At 55.0% G+C, this 18946-nt stretch overlaps 6 protein-coding genes across 6 annotated transcripts; all 6 read right to left on the bottom strand.

Annotated features, from left to right (window-relative positions):
• Positions 1-443: 443 nt before the first annotated feature.
• Positions 444-3146, bottom strand: GLOTRDRAFT_82875 (uncharacterized protein; the record flags this gene model as incomplete). Its single annotated transcript, XM_007863389.1, has 12 exons — positions 444-553; positions 605-1220; positions 1278-1444; positions 1500-1574; positions 1624-1714; positions 1765-2006; positions 2062-2248; positions 2299-2403; positions 2455-2663; positions 2720-2831; positions 2884-2964; positions 3024-3146. 12 exons carry the CDS (start codon positions 3144-3146, stop codon positions 444-446), a joined length of 2118 nt encoding a protein of 705 aa, XP_007861580.1.
• A 160-nt stretch (positions 3147-3306) lies between these two features.
• On the bottom strand, positions 3307-5396 carry GLOTRDRAFT_52331 (uncharacterized protein). Its single transcript, XM_007862151.1, has 7 exons — positions 5286-5396; positions 5180-5219; positions 4721-5124; positions 4267-4670; positions 3885-4207; positions 3718-3829; positions 3307-3659 (listed from the first exon to the last, which is right to left on the bottom strand). Exons 1-7 carry the CDS (start codon positions 5286-5288, stop codon positions 3365-3367), a joined length of 1581 nt encoding a protein of 526 aa, XP_007860342.1. The 5' UTR covers positions 5289-5396; the 3' UTR covers positions 3307-3364.
• Positions 5397-5582: 186 nt separating this feature from the next.
• On the bottom strand, positions 5583-7336 carry GLOTRDRAFT_67794 (Aldo/keto reductase; the record flags this gene model as incomplete). Its single annotated transcript, XM_007862560.1, has 13 exons — positions 5583-5627; positions 5687-5880; positions 5931-6075; positions 6129-6201; positions 6257-6292; positions 6356-6410; positions 6464-6518; positions 6572-6624; positions 6684-6769; positions 6821-6931; positions 6989-7074; positions 7144-7184; positions 7240-7336. 13 exons carry the CDS (start codon positions 7334-7336, stop codon positions 5583-5585), a joined length of 1077 nt encoding a protein of 358 aa, XP_007860751.1.
• Positions 7337-8052: 716 nt separating this feature from the next.
• On the bottom strand, positions 8053-10413 carry GLOTRDRAFT_135021 (uncharacterized protein). The gene is made up of 2 exons (XM_007862559.1): positions 9827-10413; positions 8053-9774 (listed from the first exon to the last, which is right to left on the bottom strand). The coding sequence occupies exons 1-2, from the start codon at positions 10244-10246 to the stop codon at positions 8311-8313; spliced, it is 1884 nt and encodes a 627-aa protein (XP_007860750.1). The 5' UTR covers positions 10247-10413; the 3' UTR covers positions 8053-8310.
• A 73-nt stretch (positions 10414-10486) lies between these two features.
• GLOTRDRAFT_67792 (uncharacterized protein) lies at positions 10487-15386 on the bottom strand (the record flags this gene model as incomplete). Its single annotated transcript, XM_007862558.1, has 11 exons — positions 10487-11024; positions 11087-11268; positions 11334-11492; positions 11553-11603; positions 11670-11948; positions 12015-13208; positions 13263-13832; positions 13901-14185; positions 14275-14499; positions 14716-14926; positions 15130-15386. 11 exons carry the CDS (start codon positions 15384-15386, stop codon positions 10811-10813), a joined length of 3627 nt encoding a protein of 1208 aa, XP_007860749.1. The 3' UTR covers positions 10487-10810.
• Positions 15387-15848: 462 nt separating this feature from the next.
• On the bottom strand, positions 15849-17715 carry GLOTRDRAFT_135019 (uncharacterized protein). Its single transcript, XM_007862557.1, has 3 exons — positions 17393-17715; positions 16489-17323; positions 15849-16433 (listed from the first exon to the last, which is right to left on the bottom strand). Exons 1-3 carry the CDS (start codon positions 17471-17473, stop codon positions 16030-16032), a joined length of 1320 nt encoding a protein of 439 aa, XP_007860748.1. The 5' UTR covers positions 17474-17715; the 3' UTR covers positions 15849-16029.
• Positions 17716-18946: the final 1231 nt, after the last annotated feature.

Here is an 18946-nt window from a genome sequence, read left to right as displayed (position 1 = left end):
GAGGCTCGGAAGCCAGCGCCTGTGAGCTACGCAAGACCCAAGACCGCGATGTGATTCATGCCCGCCTGCTGCTTGTCTGGATTCTGCTGCTGTTTCGTTGGATACACTATACATATTACTGCTTGCGCTCATATTTTCGCATTGGATACAGAACAGACTCGGACGGGAGGGATCGAAACATTGGTTGATATTGTACGAGTAGCGGCATATCGTTATTATCACGTCTGTATCCTTAGTCGTGCATTCCTAGACGATTATTGTAATATCATGTAGAAAGAGATTCGTTACACAAGCTTAGCACACTGTACGGTAGAATAATGCGGAATATTGCATTGGAGTTCCCACAACTGTCGAGGGTGGACCACCGTAGATGCGGAGGTCTGATAGTTGGATGCCATCCAACAAGTACATGTGGAGTGGGTGCAGATAGTACCAGTAAAGACCTAGATACCGGCATCTCTGGAATTAGTGCTGCCTCTTCCGATGCCTGCAACACTGTCGACGAGACTGTTACCACTGATAATGCCAGTGGTGGCAATGAGGAAGTTCCGACCTGCAGCAGACATTGTCAACGGATCACGATTTGTGCGAGGCAGTAACTGACCCTTGTTCTGCCGACCGACCCATCTCAGCGCAGCAATCTCGGTGTACGTACAACCACCCAGGAAGAACACGACCGTCGTAGTCGTCCGGTCTCTGCCTTGCACTAGCACCATCCATGAACATGATGAATGAAAATAATGCATATCTCGAGACTTACACAGTGTACTTGCCGAATCATCCCCGACATAGTCCTTGGGAGTAATGTCAAAGGTCTCGCCCGGCATAGTAGCCAGAACATCCTCAAAGCCTTTCCAGCCAACAATTGGGTGAGCCTGGACCTTGCTTGTCGATTTACCATTCGCGGACCCTGCATCTGCCGGCTTCTCCTTATCCAGAGCGGGGTTGCTCAAGACTCCGCCCTTCTGCGCAACGCACTGGACCAGCCTGATGCTGATGGGCGCGTACCCGGAGTACACGTAGCCGATATCATTCTCGACCTCATCGAGGGCATCTGTATCTTCCATCAAGAGACGGAGGGATTTTCGCAGGCTGGTGTATGGATATTTGGATGCGACGACTGACGGAGTAGTCGAAGCTGGTAAAGGGTTAGGCAGTAGGACTGCTAAAGGAGGCGCGGATAACGAGAGGAGTAGCGGCAAGAAGTTGTAGCCATACGACTGCGAAGTGATATATGCGTTAAGCTGCAATCCGCGTCACGTTGAATCGACACCGACCTGAAGAATTTCACGCTTTATGTTATCCAGCGTTTTCGTTCTTATGCCTCCAGCGGTTATGCTTGCAAGGCAGAGTAGTCTTATGACTAGTTGCATGTCCGCTCCCTGCGCAATAAGGTCCTCTATCGCTGACACCTGGTCATTCACGTTATACGAGGCTAGCAGGTCTGTGACAGATATGAGGGTGTGAACCGAAGATTACAGCAAAACCACCGAACTCACTCTGCTGTATTTCAAGCGACTTGTTGAATATCTCTGTTCTCGTCTGTGGCACGATCAGTTCGGAAAGACCGGTATCTACGTAGAGGTCAGCTCGACAACCATACGTACACTCGTGCATACTCACGAAGCCGAAGAGACTGGTGTTCGGTTTGCAGCCCGCCGAGCTTCCCGACGAAATCACGTAGCTGAGCCACGGTCTTTGCTTGGAGCCTCGCCTGTGTCGCTGTCAGAACCTGCCAGATTCGGCGCAGACGACAAAGACAACCTTATAGTCTTCGTCCAGCCTATGCGCTATCCTGTTCAATTTCTTCCCGACCGACGCAAAGTTGAGATCGCGGAGTTCCGCAAGGAGCGGATCGTTCGCCGTGGTCAAATGGTGCTTCTTTTTCTTTTCCTTCGATAGCGGCACTGCTTGAAGACCTGAGGTAGAGGCAGATGTAGACGAAGCATTCGGGTTGGCTGGGGGATTCGGAGGAGCAAGGAGTGATGCCGGCACCTCAACATGAGCTGTATCGAGGATATAAAACCATTGACGAACAGCGGGACATGCTGGGATACTTACAGTTCTTAATCCCAAGCATCTCGTCGATGAGGCCTTCGTAGGTAAGCTGTGTTAGGAGGGGAGTAATCATGTCTGTGCGTCTATCAAGGATTATGAGGGAGTCGATCTTTTCCGTGTTTGCCGCTGAAGCATGGGGAGACACGCTTGATGGTGGCAGCAGGGATCGGTTTAGTAGAGTAGCTAGACGCTAAGAGGTTTGTAGACGGGTGACTGTAGATGGATCGAACCCCGACTTACCGCAGCATGATCCCCCTTTCCCAAGATACGGGGAAATGGCCCGTAGATCTTCCTGAGCGTTAACAAGGCCTGAGCAGAGTTATATATCGCAGTCTCGTCTCCGTCCTACAAGGATCATCAGAAGTAAACAAGGCAGTGGGAGCATACTATACGAACAACCCATATCTCCCTGAACGCATTATCATATTCTAGCGATACAACGTCCTGCGCTAGTGGTATGAATTGGAGGTTGTAGGACGATACGTTGACTTCGCCGAGTACACCTTCCTCCTCCAGAATACGTGTCACCAGAATGGAAGTCCGTGGAACCAAGAGCAAGGTATACGTGTGCTTAGCAGACTCCTTGGCATGCCGCTTGACCTGATCTTGTGTTACGGATGTTATTTGCCCCTCTACGCATTGGCAAGTAAGCCATACGTACCAGCAATTATCTTGATATGCTTTATTAATGGACGGCAAAGATACACGATATTCGTCGTTGGGGCGGACAGGGGGCCTGGTTCTAGCCAGAACATCTTGTCCACGCCATGTTGCTAACACATCGTCGTATGACACGGATTGGATACCAGCAGCACAGTAGCGTACCTTTAGTAAAGAGACCTCCGTCACCAATCCAAGTGGACCGGCTATGGAAGGGTCGAGGACAAGAGTCTTAGCTCCATTAACCTGCGCGTCGTAGATCTCAGCTTCTACGACAATTCCAACCTGACGAAAGCTGCACACACAGAGTTTAGTGCATCCACCAAGTCTTTCTTAGCAAGTTCGCTGAGAACAGATGTATCTAAGAGTCTCTCATTGTCCAGATCAGCTGAAGACTGCTCAGTCACTGACGCGGGAGCAGCGGCCATGGTCGACGCGTCCGATCACTCTCCCCACAACTTCCGTATCACACACGTGCGCATTTGATCCGTGTCAATGCCAGGGCCACATCTCCGAAGCTGGAAGGAAACATGGAAGGGAACGAAGACCTCTCGCTCACGCCTGCAGCTTGAGCTGCCGTCAATATTGCGCAGGGAGGATCCACGTCAGCCCATGATAATGTATGGCACGTTCAATATACAGGTGTCTAAACAATCAAATAGTCCTCTGCAGTAACAGTAGCGTCCTCGGAGAAGACGATCTCCTCGTTATTATCCAGCTGAGTCACCGAAGAGACATGTACACCAGCCACGCTACCCTGTCCGATGAAGGTAGCCTTGACGGGGAAGAATGCACCCGCATCATCTCCAGCAACATTGAATTCCAGGGAACCAGAGCTCTCGTCTGGAGAGATTTTGGCGATGCTCCAGTCTAACGAATGGCCGGAGGGGTTGAGAGCCCAGTCCCCATTGTGGGAAGACACTGTGGGGTAAGACCCAGCCCTAACAGTGAAAGAATGCTTCAGTACGGATACTGCGAGATCCAAGGAAGGGAACATACGGAAGAGGGATCGAAATGACAACGTCATACAGTGTGATGTTTTGGTTCTCCAGTTCATACTCGATATTGACATCGCATGTGCCATCATTGTTCGGCGTCGGCCAGCAGTTAACTGAGATATTGTCCCATCAGGCGGTCGATCAAACAGTTCATAGTGAGAAACGTACTAGACAGCGGTACCAGGCTTTCATCGGTCCCCGCATACCTCCATCTTAAAACAGCTAGCGCCTGGCCTACCGGGAATCCTTTTGAGGGGTCTCTTAAAGCGATAACACGCTCCTTCGAAGGAGCGAATTTCTCGACTTTCGGGTGTTGCTTGAACTGCAACTCATTCCCCAGGTCGGTGTTCGGAGGGGAGAGATGGATTTTCACGCGAGCCAAGTCGGGATCCGATATATGGAGATTGAGGTCACCCTTCAATTCCATCGACTTCAGTCCACCTTCCCGAACCAGTGACAGCGATATTTGCTCCTTGATGATCATATGTACGCTGTCGATCCACATCTTTGTAAGTGGAACACGAGAGAGGTGAAAGCACTTCGAAGTTACCTTTCAGTGGTAACAGGAGGTAAACTGCCCCGCGCTTCTTTGCGGATGGGCTCAGGAGTGGCTGCAACCACTGGCGTCGGAGGCACCGAAATGTCTTCGGGTGTAGGGATCTCAGCTCCAAGAGCGTCCATGAGCTCTGCTTGCCTCGTCTTCTTGCTGCCCAACTTCATACCGCTGCCCTTGAATGCGGGTGCTCGCAACGACGAGGGAGCCGGGGAGGCAGTACGGGCGGGCGTGGTTTCAGAAGGTGGCTCAAATCGTGATACGGGGGAGTATCCAGTGACACCACCACCCATATAGCTGCTGCTGGGCGCACCAGCATTCCGCTTTTGCATCTCACGTCGCTGCATCTCGAGCTGCTTGGCCCGACGCTTGAGTTCTTCCTTGGCCTCAGCTTCTTTGTTCTAGGCTGCAGAGTGAGATTGAGTAGCATGAGGAGTACGGGGAGACATACTCGCGAGATGATTTCCTGAATCTTCTCTTCGTGACTCTCCATTTCCAACACGCTCCTAACCTGCATGAGGTTGATGGGCTCCCGGTAGCCTTGGCTCACAATCTCATCGAAGGCACTCAGCAGCTCAAACGCATTCTTTGATATTTCCCGCTCATCCGCGCTCCTGCACAGGTCGGACACAACCCTCGCGAAGAGATGCAAAGTGTCGATGTCTTGTAGGATATTCGAAGCTTTGTTCGTGATGAGGAGGATGTACAGGTCTTCCAGCGGCTGGTAGACATAACGGACATCGGCGGTCTCGACAGTAGTATGCTGGGTATTCGTGGGTATCAACTTCGGGAAGGATGCAAGGAGTGATTCGATCCGGGCTCTTGTCATTTCACGGAATTGCCGTGACACAACGGCTTCAGACGGATGTTATCAATACGGATAAACCACTACCTCCTCGAACAGACGTACCCTTGCCGCCCTTCGTGCATATTGACGCCGCAAGAACAACCTAGCACGGCAGTCGGGTGAATACACCAGCGCACCCAGCGCCAGTCTGTAACGTTTTAACTCTCACCATCCTGAGACTCAATCCAATCGGGTTTTCCGCACAGTAAGTGCTTTTATGGGGAGCGGTCTATGACGAGCCAGGGCCGCGAGATGGAGTTTGGCACTGGCAAGTGGATGCAATGTACAAGTCCAGCGTTCCTAGTGGTATACGTGGCACGTGGTCATCATAGAAGACCTAAATTGACGCGTCTTTGACGCGTCCGAGTCCTTCATACCCACACCCAAACTTGATTCAAATTGGACAAAATCGAATAGATTTATTACAGCTACTACGAGCACACATGAATTACATAGACAACAATGCTCAGAGTCGTCCAAATTTATCCAAGGGAGGCCGGCCCCAAGTCGACTGCATCTAGAGTCAGCACTGCTGCAACTCTGAATCAGCCTAAGGGTGCAGGTACACACAATTGGCTCGGGCTTGTTGCCCAGAATCTTCTCTATCTTGTCCATGACCTCTGGAGTGAGTTTCGGGATGACTTCGATGGCCTTGAGGTTATCGAGGACTTGCTCGGGCTTCGAGGCTCCAAGAATGACAGTGCTGGTATTCGGATTCTTCGCTACCCATGCAAGCGCTAGATGCGCGACGCTGCAGCCGAGTTCTGCATTCCATTAAATATCGTTGCTTTGTACGAGAATAACTAGCACCAACCATTTGTCGCCAGGTCGTTCAATTGCTGCACCACCTGCAGCTTACGTTTGCCCTCCTCTTCCCCGAAACTGTCGATCAATTGCTTCAAGAAGGGCAAGTCCGAATGCTTGGCGAGGCGGGAATCTTGCGGGATACCTTTGTTATACTCCAGTCGGGGTCAATAATTGCGCATGGAAAAGCAGGTGTTTCCCGAGTTACCTTGCCAGTTAACAAGCCACCGGCTAGAGCAGAGAAAACTGTGGTTCCCAGGCCATACTTCTTGTATAACGGCCTATGACAGGACGATCAGATAATGAACCGCCTGGAAGCAAATGCCGATAACTTACTCATATTCCTTCTCGGGCCGCTCACGGTGAAGCATGCTATGAAGATAATATGTATATTAAGGGGGAAAACCCCTTCCTCCTGATCAAAGAAAGACGTACTGGTGCTGGCATTGCTCGGCCACCGGAGCTATAAGCCCATAGACATGGGCAATATCTGGATGTCGAGTCTCGTATCATTCCGGGCCGTCTATCTGACGCAGTACTCACGGTGTGCTTCTTCAATTTCCTGAGCAGTCCACTCCGATGTCGCCCAGTAGAACGCCTGTTGTCTTCCACATTTAGAATAATTCCCGAGAGTACCGTGGTTTAACATACCCAGCCTTGGTCAATGACATAGTTGAATGCGCGGACAGTCTCCTCCATTGGCACTGGGGCAAGAACTCATCCGTCAAATGCAAAGCGGGCAGATGAACAGCGCCGCACTGACCTGTGGGATCAGGACGATGCGCGAAGATAATGTCGACATAATCGAGGCCAAGTCGCTCAAGAGATGCCTTCGTCCCCTCAATGATACTGCCCTTGGAATTAATCTACATTCTCCTCTAGCAGGTCGTCGGTACCTACTGTTTCCTTGAAAGGCCCTTGTCGTTAGGGCCCTCTCGTGTACCGAAGAAGATCTTGGTGCTGATAACCAAGTCGCTTCGTCGTAGATTGAGCTCTTTGATAACACGACCCCTGTAGGTTGTCGTAAGCCAATAAATTCCTAATACACATCAGGCACGAAAAGCTCACATCTCTTCTTCGGACTTCCCTTGCGCATAACCTTCAGCGGTATCGAACATATTGATGCCATTTTCAAACGCGACCTTGATGATCTCCTGCCGACAGTGCCGCATAATCCCATGTGTTAAAGGGTGACTCCAGAAGAGTCAGTTGTCAAGACGTACCTTGACCGGATCACCAATGACCGTGCCCCCAAGTGTCAACCCTGGGTAGACAACAGTTAGACGGCAATTAAGGTTACTGTACAGCAGGGAACGCACATCCTCCAAGCGAGAAAACAGGCACACGCAGACCACTAGAACCAAGCCTGCGAAAGGGCATGTTCTTCGGGTCGAACTCCTTGTATTCTCCGGGCATGATCGTGCGTGACACTGGAAATTTGATCGATCCTGAGTGAGGGCCAAGTAGTATCAACTGGGGAAGAGTTAACGCAAGACCGTACCAAGCCGATACTTATGTGAGGACGGACGTGTATCACTAATCCTCCAGTGCGCGCAATGCACCGAGAATTTCCCGGAGCTCACCAACGCCACTGTCGAGGACGGGTGCCTGAGAAGCCGAGAGACAAGTAAAAATAAATACGGTCAGAAGGCCCCCTCTGTTGCCTCAAACGACCACAGAGCACACATTTTTCGGCATATTGGTGGAACTCTGAGATGTATGTGACCTGGAGGCGGTATGCGTGAGCTCACGAATCCCGGCAATGCAATGGAGAACCAAAAGGAAGTCACCTACTTGCGGGATGATTGGCAGATAACGCCGAACGATGACTGGATCTTAGGATTCATTGTGGTGAACAAATCAGAAAGCCGAGTTTCCGATATCCCAGAGCGGGATGGGTATACACGGACTCAGCCACGAGGATCGTTCCGAGAGGACACGGTCCCATTTAGGTTCACTCGGAACCATCTCACCCTTTAAGATGAAGAAAGAAGAAATCAAGAAAGAGTGAACATAAATCGTAAAGATGAGGGAACATTACCTAAAACTGTGGCCATGGCGAGACGAAGAGCACGTAAGTATCATCCGTCGACACTTCTAGCACGAAGTTCGGTCAGGTTCAAGCGTTATATCAGTGGATAAGTCACACTGTCTGGTCAGACAGTGGGCAGTAATCATTATCGAGACCGTAGCCATGCTTGTTGATATTGTATATACGAATTACAGTTGCGATGCTTCAAATGCATAAAGATAACCTAAACACAGCGGTATCACCAAACAAGGTGCGAAACCAAGCAAGAACTGACCAAGACATCTGTTACATACGGTCGTTGATCCAGTCCACGGCGAAAATTCCAAGAGAGTCCCATAATACAAAAGCCCAACAGTAACTACGACTCGGAGGAAGACGAAGTCCCGACGCCCATCCTGGGAGAGCTAGGTCGATGCCATAAATCGTCTCGGGGACGAGTATTCGCAGTAAAAGTCCCCGCCTCTTCCGGATAGTCATCGAATGCGGGTGCTGATGGTGCTGAAACCGCACAAGTACTGAAGTCTTCTTCATATTCCCCCACAGGGGGTGCTGAGGGGGGAGGTGCTTCGGACTCTAGCGGCGGAGCACTGGGCATGGCGACACACTCCTCGAACGGAGGTGCGGATGGCTCTGGCTCTGTCAGGTCCTCCTCGAACGAAGACGGGTAGTCGTAGAAAAGGGGGGCAGTCAGCTGCGCCTTTTCTGGAGGCGGAGGTAGCAACCGCGACGTCGAAGCCTCGCATGAGTTCGCCGTGGACATCTCAGGCATCGTGCAGGGCTCATAGCAACGCCCCGAGGCCAACGAATGATCGTAAGACCGGCGACTATAGTCTTCGTGATCTTCATCATACCACGATGGAACAGACGGTCGCACGTCTCGAGACGCTTCTCCTGGATTGTCAGCAGCAGGAGGGGAACTAGACATGGCAGCCATGCGCGCTAGCACAGCCTTGTCATCCGTAGCCACGTGGGCCACCGTATTCAGAGGAGGTACAGGCGCCTCATCGTCGGTGCCCGTGAATGGCGGAGGTGACTGTGAATCCGGATCTGTGAATGGCGAAACAGGGATATGTATATGTAGCGACCCAGGGGCGCCGCCTGATTGAGCCAAGTGTCTTCGTGAGCTACGGAAATAGGCAGGGGGGAATGTCGGAGATGCAGGGGGAGTCGTGGAACGGTCAGGGGGCTGGAACTGGGACTCACGCAGAGATGCCCGGCTTTGCGATGGGATAGAGGGTGATGGCGAGTGGGCAAGCTGTGTGGTAGGGAGATTACTGGAGATTGTTGTCGAAGGCGACGGCGATCTCGGTTGTGGTAGCGCGACGCTGGAGTCGTTCTCTCGTAGGTCTTGCCTAGATGCAGCATATTTTCGCGATGCCCATCGTGGTCGCCGTTTTCGAAAAGACTGCCGTGCATTAGCCTTCCACCTCGCCGTTGCTTTGACCACCATCCTTTTTTGAGACCGAATCTGCTGCGCATCCGCTGCATCCTCATCAGCCACTGGAACATCCTCACCATCGTCCTTGCGGCACATCTTTTTCTCTGGATCCTTATCCCTAGCTAGTTTCCGCCTCCTGCGCCAGTAAGCAGACAACGCGATGACGATGATTATGAGGCATGCAAGGAGGACCGATAGGACTGCAATGATAGCGGTTGGACGGTCGGGATTGTCAGTCGGTTGCCAACCGACTGGCAAAGACTCATAGAGGTCATCAATGGATGTGGACTTGGCTGTCACCTCGCTCGTGGAGCTTGAGGTTGAAGCTGATGGCGTCGGCCCAGCGCCGGCAGCGTCATCTTCGATTGACATAGAGGTAGGGACCTGCAGGCGAGTACAATGAGGACACGTGCCGCCGCGACGACCAAGCACATACCGAGCGAATCGTGGACCCGTATAATGTGTACTCGTCTAACTTGCGCCAACGACCGTCTGAGCCAGATGCATACTTATCGGCAAGTGACACGCCGCGCCGAGACAAAGACTGCCCTGTTGGTGGCGGAAACGGATCGGCAGAGTGGGTCCTTGTCGGATGAGTCTCAACACGTATTTCCGAGGAGTGCTCCTCGATGAAGGGGTAGAGGAAGGTGAGCGGTGGCGCAACGAGCGGTTTCGCATCAACAGACGACGATGATGCGAGTGTCGCGAGCAGCGCCAGCAGTCCCGACGATGGGCTGGACGATGACGAAATGTGTGGGTTGGACCGCCGAGGACGACGCCGAGACTGAGTTGTGCGTGCTTGGTTGGCTTGGACCGACGAAGCAGAGATATGGGCACTGCAGGTGCCTCCAGCCATGGGCTTGGCAAGGACTTAAGAGAACTCTATCGCGCCAAGGGCAGCCCGCCGGCGCTCCTCGGATCAGGGCTATGATGTTAAGTAATCCGGCCTATTGCCGCTGTCGTCGACGCGCTCAGTGACGGGTTCGGGGGCGCACAACGTCGGCGGTGGCGGCGGCGGCGAGGACAAGGACAGGAAGGCGAAGACGAGGCCAGGCGCCGGAGTGTTTTCATACACACCCTTTTAGCCCCTTCTGGTTGATGAAGCACTCTATTATTAGCCCTATGTCTTATGTATACCTCCTTCCTATAAATACAACAGTCTCGCAAATAGTGCAGGTTACTCGGTGCAGCTAATCAATCCCGTGTCCCCCTCTTCTGGAAATTCCGCGTGTATACTATGGGCCAGCAGCCCTCTAACATACACGGCCCAACCTGGACCCCACCCTGAGCAAAGTTCAATCAGCTGTGCAAGCCTCGCCCAACATAATCGCACTCGTATGGAAGACACTGCGACTTGACGTCGCCAATACCATCCGGAACCTCATCTCCTTTGAGGGCCAGGTTCCGAATAGTGTCCGCCTCATTGTAGCAGACGGCATTGCTTCCGTTCTTCGTGTCGAGCAGCAGCGCGCTCGCGCAGGAGCTTGTCGTCGGCCGCACTCCTTCGCTGCCAGATAAAGTCCTCGGTACCAGCTTCGTAGAATATCTTGTACGTCCCCAGACTGATGCGAATCGCCATCTTGTTTTGAACCAGACAACTGTCTGTCGCGGGCGTATCATCCGGCGGCAAACACCTGCATATTCATAATAGCGTAAGTAAAATGAAATACATCAGGCAGTCGTGGCAAAAACAAACCTCTTCATGAACACAGGGCTCGAGCGCTTCCTGGATCTTGCCAACGGCATCCATTCTGTGCGGTGCCGCATGATGAAGGTGTCCACATACTCTCTCCAACGTTCCGAGGGAGAAGTCCCTTCATCCACGCTTGCGTCATCCGGACCTACCAGCTGAATGCGCATTGTTTTCCCCAGGCGATCCTATAAAGATGTTCAGGGGCTCGGGCTTAGTAGTAGTAAAAATGAAAAGGATAGGTCCCGCTCACCCATTCAATCCTATACAGATTATCATCTGATCCTACATGACGCTCGGCTTCCCGCCGATAACGGATAATATCGTGCGTTGTGGGTGTTTCCAACCGCCGAGCCTTCTGAAGGAGGAACCACAACTCCTGGCATTTATTATCTGTCACTATAGTATGAACCTTCGAAAATGATCAGATCGCTGTCCGTAATCAGATAAAGTCTGTGTGTAGCACACTCACTTGCTTGATGAGGGCTAAAATTAGTTTGTCTATAGTAAACAAGGTATACGCCTGCAAGTGTAAGCAATATTAGTTATGTGCAGGAAATAGGACAGTGCTGCGGAAACCTCAGCATACCTGCGTGCCAAAGAACCATCTAGCATGCTCCTCAAATGTTTGCTGGTCCATCTCATTATCGAAGACCTTTTCGCAGGACTCGAGGAGATATTTGTAAAGCACGTTCGTCCCGGGGCCTTCGGACAATGTCTGGATGGCTCTTTCCAAAACTGAGGCAGGCCCATTTGGCTCCTCGAGGCCTAACTCGACCGCGATAGGATTGGGACGGAGCGGCTCATGGTCCACAGCCGCCAGCTTAGCGCCTATCCCCTTGCAGAGCAGCAGGCGGGAGTATAGGAGCTAGGAACGACAGTATTAATCTCGGAACGAGCAGCGGAACCCGACACAGCGGTCGCAAAAATTTACCTGGACTAACCGCAAGAGCGTATAGAACGTCGTGTTAGCGAAGAATGGTCGGCGTTTCGCGGGGGTCAGTCCCGCCCTGGGCACTCCCTCCGGTAAGCTGCTCGCAGACTCCTGAATCCAAATATCATCCGTCTCCGGGGCGAACCCAGCTTGCAGCTCCCGCTCGTCGCGCGACAGGCCTGGAGATGTTGATCTCGAGTTTGGCGCCGAGGCAGTGCGCCGCTCGCGAGCAGTCTTCAGAAGCTTGCTGCGAAGATCACCCGCAGCAACGCCCCCAGTCTGTCTCCCACTCGCCGATCTACGACCGCCCTTACTGCCGTCCACAGCATCGTCCTCGTCATCCGGACCGAGTTCCACAGATACCCATTCAGGCGTCAGCTCTGAATACGGCTGCATAAGCAGAAGCGGGATAAAGGAACGCAGGAAACGTTCCAGGCGTCGGCGCTCCTGCATGCTGTACTGCGTCTGCGAGCGTTCCAGAAAATGGTCGACCATCTTGAGCACGTCGTATAGAATCCCTGTATCTTCCAATGGATACTCCAGTTGGAATCCCAGAGAGCCACGCGTGAACGACAAGTGCGGATCGTCTCCCCGGGCCTTTGCCTGCTCAGCCTTGACAGCTTCAATATCCTGCACAAAATGCTTCGCCGTGATGTTCTTTTTATCGTTCTGCTTGAATATGATCGCCTGATAATCCAGAGACTTGTAAAAGTTCTTCGCATCCAGATCGCGCCAAGTACGACTCCACTCCCTCTCCATCTTCTTCCATTCTTCCTCCTTGCGCTTAAGCCGCGCAAGCACGACAGGCACCGCCACGCTCGGGCAGTCCTGCAGCGCCTGGTAAATCTCGGCGCCCGCATTCCCGTACACCTTCCTGATCGTGCGCTGGTACAGCGCCTTGCTGTACCCGCCGAGATCGGGTTTGAGCTTGAACACCGCCCGCTCGTCGTTCGACATCTCGTCGATGCGCATGTTGAGCGGCTCGAGGATCGCGATGGTGCGCGCCATCGCTTCGAGGTGCACGCGGTACTCGTGCCGCTCCTCCTCGCTCTTGTGCAGGCAATCCTCGTTTGTGTTCTTCTTATGAGCAATGAAGCCCGAATCCTCCGACGCCCACGTCGGATGCGACACCCAGTCGTCGTTGAGCACAGACCTGCCGAGCTGGTCTCGCGCCGAGCAGGCCAAACGCCGCTCCTACTGCAATTCAGCAACCAACACTGACAGTGCGCACAACCGTAAGACACTCACACTCTCAGGCAGCCGTCGATAACTCGGGCTATTCTCCACATCATTCCCTCTCGGCACCGAAAGGTCGGGCGGCCCCGTCCTAATACTCCCCGGCGGGCCCATCTCCACATTCCCCTCCTTCTCGTCGAACCCGACGAACTCCTTGAACCGCCGCATCAGGTCCCCCGTCCCCGCGGCGCTCTCCCCGATGAACGGCTCCGCCTTCTCGATCAGCACCCTCGCGTCGATCATGTCGTGCCCGAACATGTCCAGCAACTTCAAAAAGTCGCCGTACATCCCGCGCTGCTCGAGCAGCGCCTTCGCCTGGTCGAAGAACGTGACCGCGTCGAGTGCGGAAGGTGTGAGATGCCCGGGGACATGTTGGTGGTATGCTACCGGGGGCTGCTGCATACCAGCCGGCGGAGGAGGGGGGTGCTGAGGGGGTTGTGAAGAGGAGGCGTGGTTGCGGTGGTCGCGTTGGTGAGCTTGCTGCTGCTGAGCGTGTACATGGGGAGGTGTGGCTGGCCGCTGGTACGGTGAATAAGGGGGTGATGCCGGTTCTGGCTTGTGTTGCGTTTTGGGTCGTTTAGCCTGTAGAGGAGTAAAATCGTGCATAATGTGCAGTCAGTGGCGCAACGAACACAAAGAATTTGACTGACCCTACTGCCTCCCTTCCCACCGACAGGCGTCGGCTCCTTCTCGGCGGGAGCAGGCCTCTTCCTCCTCTTCGCGGCCGCCTTCTTCTCCGCACCCGCGCCTTTCTGGTTCTCTTTGTCCGTCCCCGGCTTCTCCTTCTCGCCACCCTCCGGCTGTGGCAGGATCGCCTGGGCACCTAATGCACTAAGACCCTGAGCATCCGGAAGGAAATCCTTGAACCCCTCGAACAAATCCGGCGCGTCCTTGAACAACATATGCACCTGCGCATACACTTGCGACTGCTGAGCCTGTCAGCATCCCATCAATTATATAAGATCACCCAGAACAAAGGGAGCGTGTCCGCACGTACGTCATGCAAATCCTTGCTCTGCGCCACTCCGTTCTCCTTCTGGTGGCTCTGCAGAATCTCCAAGAACTGCTTGTACACCTCCGTGTCGTCCGCGAAGCGGCTCTTGATCTTGTGCAGGTACTCGATCGCGTTGCGGAACTGCGCCGACTCCTGCCCCTGCGGCGCGCCGCCCGCGGGGTTCATCGCGTACCCACCCAGGAAATTCGCCGCCGCGGTCGTGCTCGCGCCCGGGATGCCCGGCGAGTACAGCGGCTGCGGGTGGAAGGGCCCGCCGGGGAAGGGGTGGTACGGCGTCGTGGGCCGCGAGGCGGCGGCGAGGCCCGGGTGCATAGGCGCGCCGTACCCCGGCGGCAAGAGCGGGGGCGGGGGCGGCGCGGGCGCGTGCTGGGGGATCCCGGGGGTGAGCTGCTCGCGCCCGATGCCCCGTGGGACGAGCGGGTCGAAGGGGTGCGCGTGCATGGGGTGCACCGGTGTGGCGGGCTGGAAGTGCGCGGGGAGCCCCTGCGTGGACTGGGTGACGACGCCCTCGGGGGTGGTCACGGTGATGTTGGTGTCGCGCGGGTCGGCGGAGCAGTCGATGCGGTAGCCGGGCGGGAGGAAGGTGTTGAATCCCTGGATTAGCTGGGGGTTGCCTTGGAAGAGCATAGATACTCTTTGTATTACGCCGGGTGTGTCTAGGCTGTGTGGCAGAAGATTCGTTAGCACGGATCTGGAGGAAAGAACCTCCAAGAGAAAGAGCAGAGACACAACAGGCTGAAGGTTGACTATGAATCCGTACTGATCATACAATGCCGAGTTCCTCACAGTCAGAGACAGCCCTCTCCAAGTCGATCACCCCCGCGCAGACACCGCAAGTCTCAGTACCAATAACGACGAACTCACATCTCGCTCTTGAAATCCTTCATAATGTCCAAAAATTTATTATACACATCCGGCTGGTCCTGAAACTGCGCCTTGACAGCATCGAGGTAACTCAGCGCGTCGGTTACGTTTAGTGGCCTCGCGGAAGCAGCACTCTGTTTCGGCGTCAGCGTCGACGGCTTGGTCTCTTCAGGCGGGAGGGCGAGCGCAGGAGGCGGCGGGTTCGCTGCACTGGACGTCGAGCTCGCGCGACTGGCGTTGGCGGCAGGGTCGCGCATCTCGCCCATGGAGACGGGCTGCTTCGTCGCGGGCTGGCTCAGAGTCGCGGTGTCTGCTGGGTTGTCCTCCTCTATCTTCGCCAATGGACCCGAGTCTATATTCCTTGTTGGCTCTGGCTCTCGCTGTTGTTGTTGTTGTTGTTGCGGCGGCGGCGGTGGGGGAGAGGCCAGCCGTGACGGCTCAGGCTCTGGTCGGGGAGCGGGGACGGGCGTCTTTTCCCTGGGCGGGTCTGCGGGTATTGGCGCTGGCGGAGCCTGCGTCGCCGGCGCGGTCTCTTCTGTCATCGTTGTCGGCGGCGAAGGGCGCGCAGGGACTTCGGGCTGAGGGGGAGGAGGGCCGTCCATGGCAGGAGACGCGGGCGAAGGCCGAGAATGAAACAAGACAAGGCGTGGCGCTCGATCTTCGCAACAATACGTACGCAACATCTTATCTTATCTCCGGGTTCACCTCGAACTCAATCTCGCTGCTCAAGAATAGTCTCAACCTTGTCGGTATTGCTTCTAGTACTGCTGATTACACTACGAGATCTACTACTACCAGATAAATAATAAATAAACTATTTGTCGAGCCAAGAAACGAGTGATTAGGTTTTCAACGTCAACAGAACTCTGAGCTGGTGTGCACATCCAGAACTCCTCTAAATCACGACCCCGTCTTGCTCCTCTTCAGTATGCCCCTCCCGCGCGCCGTACCGGGCACCGCCGCCAGCGCCTCCCCCACCTCCTCAGGCGTGGGCGGCAGCCGCCCGCCACTCTTCCGCGGGCTCGCCGCCCCGCTCCCCGGCGGCGTCGGCAAAGGCTGCAGCATCGACGACGGCGACGTCGGCGGCGGCGGCTGGTGGGAGTGGAAGTACGAGCGCAGGCTGCTGTTCGATGCTTTCGACGCGCGCATCCGGTCCTCCCGCACCCGCCGCACGTAGTCCTGCGCCTCGGGCGACCCTGGCTGCGGGAAGAAGTACGGCGCCTCGTAGGGGTTCGTGCGCGGTGGCGGCGAGGGCAGTTTGGGCGCGGCTGGCTGGGAAGGCGAGCGGATCTTCGCTTTCAAACCTGTATAACGAGCGCTGTCGGCATACAAGGAAAGTAACACGACCAGACCACTCACATCGGTCCACACTCCGCGCACGGTGCACCCGCGCGCCGTCCTCCGGCTCCTCCTCCGTCATACTCTCCAGCATCTCCGGCGGCATCGTCTTCCTCCTCTCAGGCGCCGCCACCGGCCCCTTCCTCTCCCTCCTCACGACCTCCCCCTCCCCATCACTCGCCGGCGGCGCGCTCTTCTCCTTCTCCTTCCCATTGCCTTTACCGCACAGCTTCGGCAGGGGTGTGCTCACGGAGCGCTCCAGCTTCTTGCGCTTCTCCATCGACGAGAAGCCCTTCCCCAGCAGCCCGAACGTATGCCGCCGTTTCGCTTCCGGCTTTGCAGGCTCGGACGAAATGAGCGGGTCGATCACGCCGTTCGAGTCCAGGCGCGTGGCCGAGGTGGACGCCACGGGAGGAGCGGGCTTACTGCTCTGGGCAGGGTCGGTCGCGGATCGCATCGGCGTCTTCGGGGACACCGAGCGGCTCTTGTCGCCGCCGCCGCCGGCGCTCCTCGTCCTGTCCCTCGGCAGTCGCAGCTGCATATCCGCCGTGGGTGGCAGAACGAGGTTCTCCTGGAAAGTCACGCGATGCGGCGTCGACGCTGGGGTGGCGGGGTGTATAGGTGGTGGCAGCGATGTGGATGCCTCCTGGTGAGGCGCGTGCGGATGGGAAGCGTCGGATGATGTGGCTGTCGTCTGCGACAAGAACGAGCCGACGCTGCTCCTCGGGGATTTCTCGCATGCATGTCTGGTTGGGGAGGTCGATGCGGGGAGAGATTTAATCGGTCTGACGGGAATTCCTGATGCATCCTCCGGCAAGCCAGGAATAACATAATTGAATACGAGTGACAAGAGGCTCTGGTATCCACACATACAATATCAGCCGGGCCGTACTACGTCGCTCGCGGTGCTAAGCAAATGACTCACCAGAGCGAAGCCAACCGAGCCCGCCAGCACGGTCAAAGCCCCCACCGCCAGCCCCGTCGACACGCCGTACATGTAGTCCATGGCAAAAAACGCGCCTGGTGCGCAGTCAAACCAGTCGGTATACTCGTGCTGTGCGCCAGAAACGCACTGGACGTAAGAGCCCAGGGCACCCGGGGAAAGTCGTACGACGATTGAACAATTGATACGATATGATATTGTATTGCACGCAGCCCGGGCGGTATAGCAAGGCAATGCGATCGCTCGATTAGCGCGTCAGAATCAGAAGCAGCCCTGGCAAGATGCGAACGCGGGCATCACTCCTCTTCTTCGGTAAAGCAGTGAACGTTTGGACGAGCAGGTGGGCGAGAGGGGGGGACGAGACATGCAGAAACCCGGTGCTATATAGTAGGGTCGCATGCCGACCGCGATCTCGTCCGATCGACAACGCCGCGCAAGACCACCGGCGGGTGGCCATGGGCGCCTAAGCTCGCCTCGGTCGCCGGTCAGCAGCAATGCGTAAGCACCTGCCGCATCCGTCCGCACGATCCTGGAATGAATTGATGAAGTGCTGGGCTATCCGGTCGATATTACAGCAGCTGTGCGGAAAGACGAGTATGGACACCGGTGCTTGGCTGCTTTGGTGGATAGGAGATGTGCATCGGTCATGGCGGCCAGCGTTGTTGTGAGGTTTGTTGGTGAGACGTTCCAGCAATCGGCGAAACGATAGAGAAGCTTGGTATTTTCTGCACTCAGCAGCCGTTCCGCGGCTTACTTATTAGAGTAGGGTATCACCAATTTTGCTCCGCTAATGCTGTGTCCTGATCAACAAGAGTGGTGAGTCGTGGTGCACTGTGGCCCCGAGTGGGGTATAATTACCTTTCCGGGCTCGGCTGCCTGAGCGAAGAATTCTGAAAGTTCTCTATCGTTTCGCCGATTGCTGTCAGTAACCACTCGACAGTAATACACACCGGTTCGGCTGCTTCCGACGGTCGAAGCATATGTTTTTCGAAGATCCCTCCAGCCAATGAGAAGTCTCCGCCACCCGTCGGAGGATGACTGCAGTGACAGGCTCAGAAAAATGTTTTTCGGGATATACATTGTTTCTCCTCGGAGTATGCGTCGAGGGACAGTCGATGTAAGGATGGATTACTCGATGCCCGCTGTTTGTGTAGCACCGGTCGGATGCCCTCCAAGGACCAGCGGTGTTACGGGATGTCCTGCGGTGGCGACGCCGCTGCGTGCCACATCAATGCGGCCCCGCCCCGGGTGGCATCCGCCCCGTCTGTTTGCGATACTCGTGACCTTCAAATGTTCGTATTTTGACAAAGCATCTCCCTGTCAAAAATGTATCTCAGAGGCAAGGCATGTGGGTAGACTGAGTGCTAGCAACGCTGCGAATACTTCAAACTGATCTCAGTTATACCCAGCCACCAGCGAGCAGCATATGACATAGACGGGGAGACGTCACCCAATTTATACCGACCTCGTTAGCTATAGTGTGATTTGGCTAGCACATACGCAAATATTGTTGACGACAGACCATCATGATGCGTG

Source organism: Gloeophyllum trabeum, assembly GCF_000344685.1.
Source record: "Gloeophyllum trabeum ATCC 11539 unplaced genomic scaffold GLOTRscaffold_00001, whole genome shotgun sequence".
NCBI lineage: Eukaryota > Fungi > Basidiomycota > Agaricomycetes > Gloeophyllales > Gloeophyllaceae > Gloeophyllum > Gloeophyllum trabeum.
The sequence above is the reverse complement of the archived record's forward strand: the minus strand, read 5'-3'. Positions and strand labels throughout refer to the sequence as shown.

Coding starts and splice junctions, on each gene's coding strand:
- GLOTRDRAFT_135019 (XM_007862557.1), bottom strand. CDS start 17,473: ATGGACTACATGTACGGCGTGTCGACGGGGCTGGCGGTGGGGGCTTTG. Junction 17,324..17,392: donor GCTCGGTTGGCTTCGCTCTG/GTGAGTCATTTG, acceptor TGTGGATACCAG/AGCCTCTTGTCACTCGTATT. Junction 16,434..16,488: donor TGCGCGGAGTGTGGACCGAT/GTGAGTGGTCTG, acceptor CTCGTTATACAG/GTTTGAAAGCGAAGATCCGC.
- GLOTRDRAFT_135021 (XM_007862559.1), bottom strand. CDS start 10,246: ATGGCTGGAGGCACCTGCAGTGCCCATATCTCTGCTTCGTCGGTCCAA. Junction 9,775..9,826: donor ACGGGTCCACGATTCGCTCG/GTATGTGCTTGG, acceptor ACTCGCCTGCAG/GTCCCTACCTCTATGTCAAT.
- GLOTRDRAFT_52331 (XM_007862151.1), bottom strand. Junction 3,830..3,884: donor AAGCCTGGTACCGCTGTCTA/GTACGTTTCTCA, acceptor ACAATATCTCAG/TTAACTGCTGGCCGACGCCG. Junction 3,660..3,717: donor GTCATTTCGATCCCTCTTCC/GTATGTTCCCTT, acceptor TTTCACTGTTAG/GGCTGGGTCTTACCCCACAG.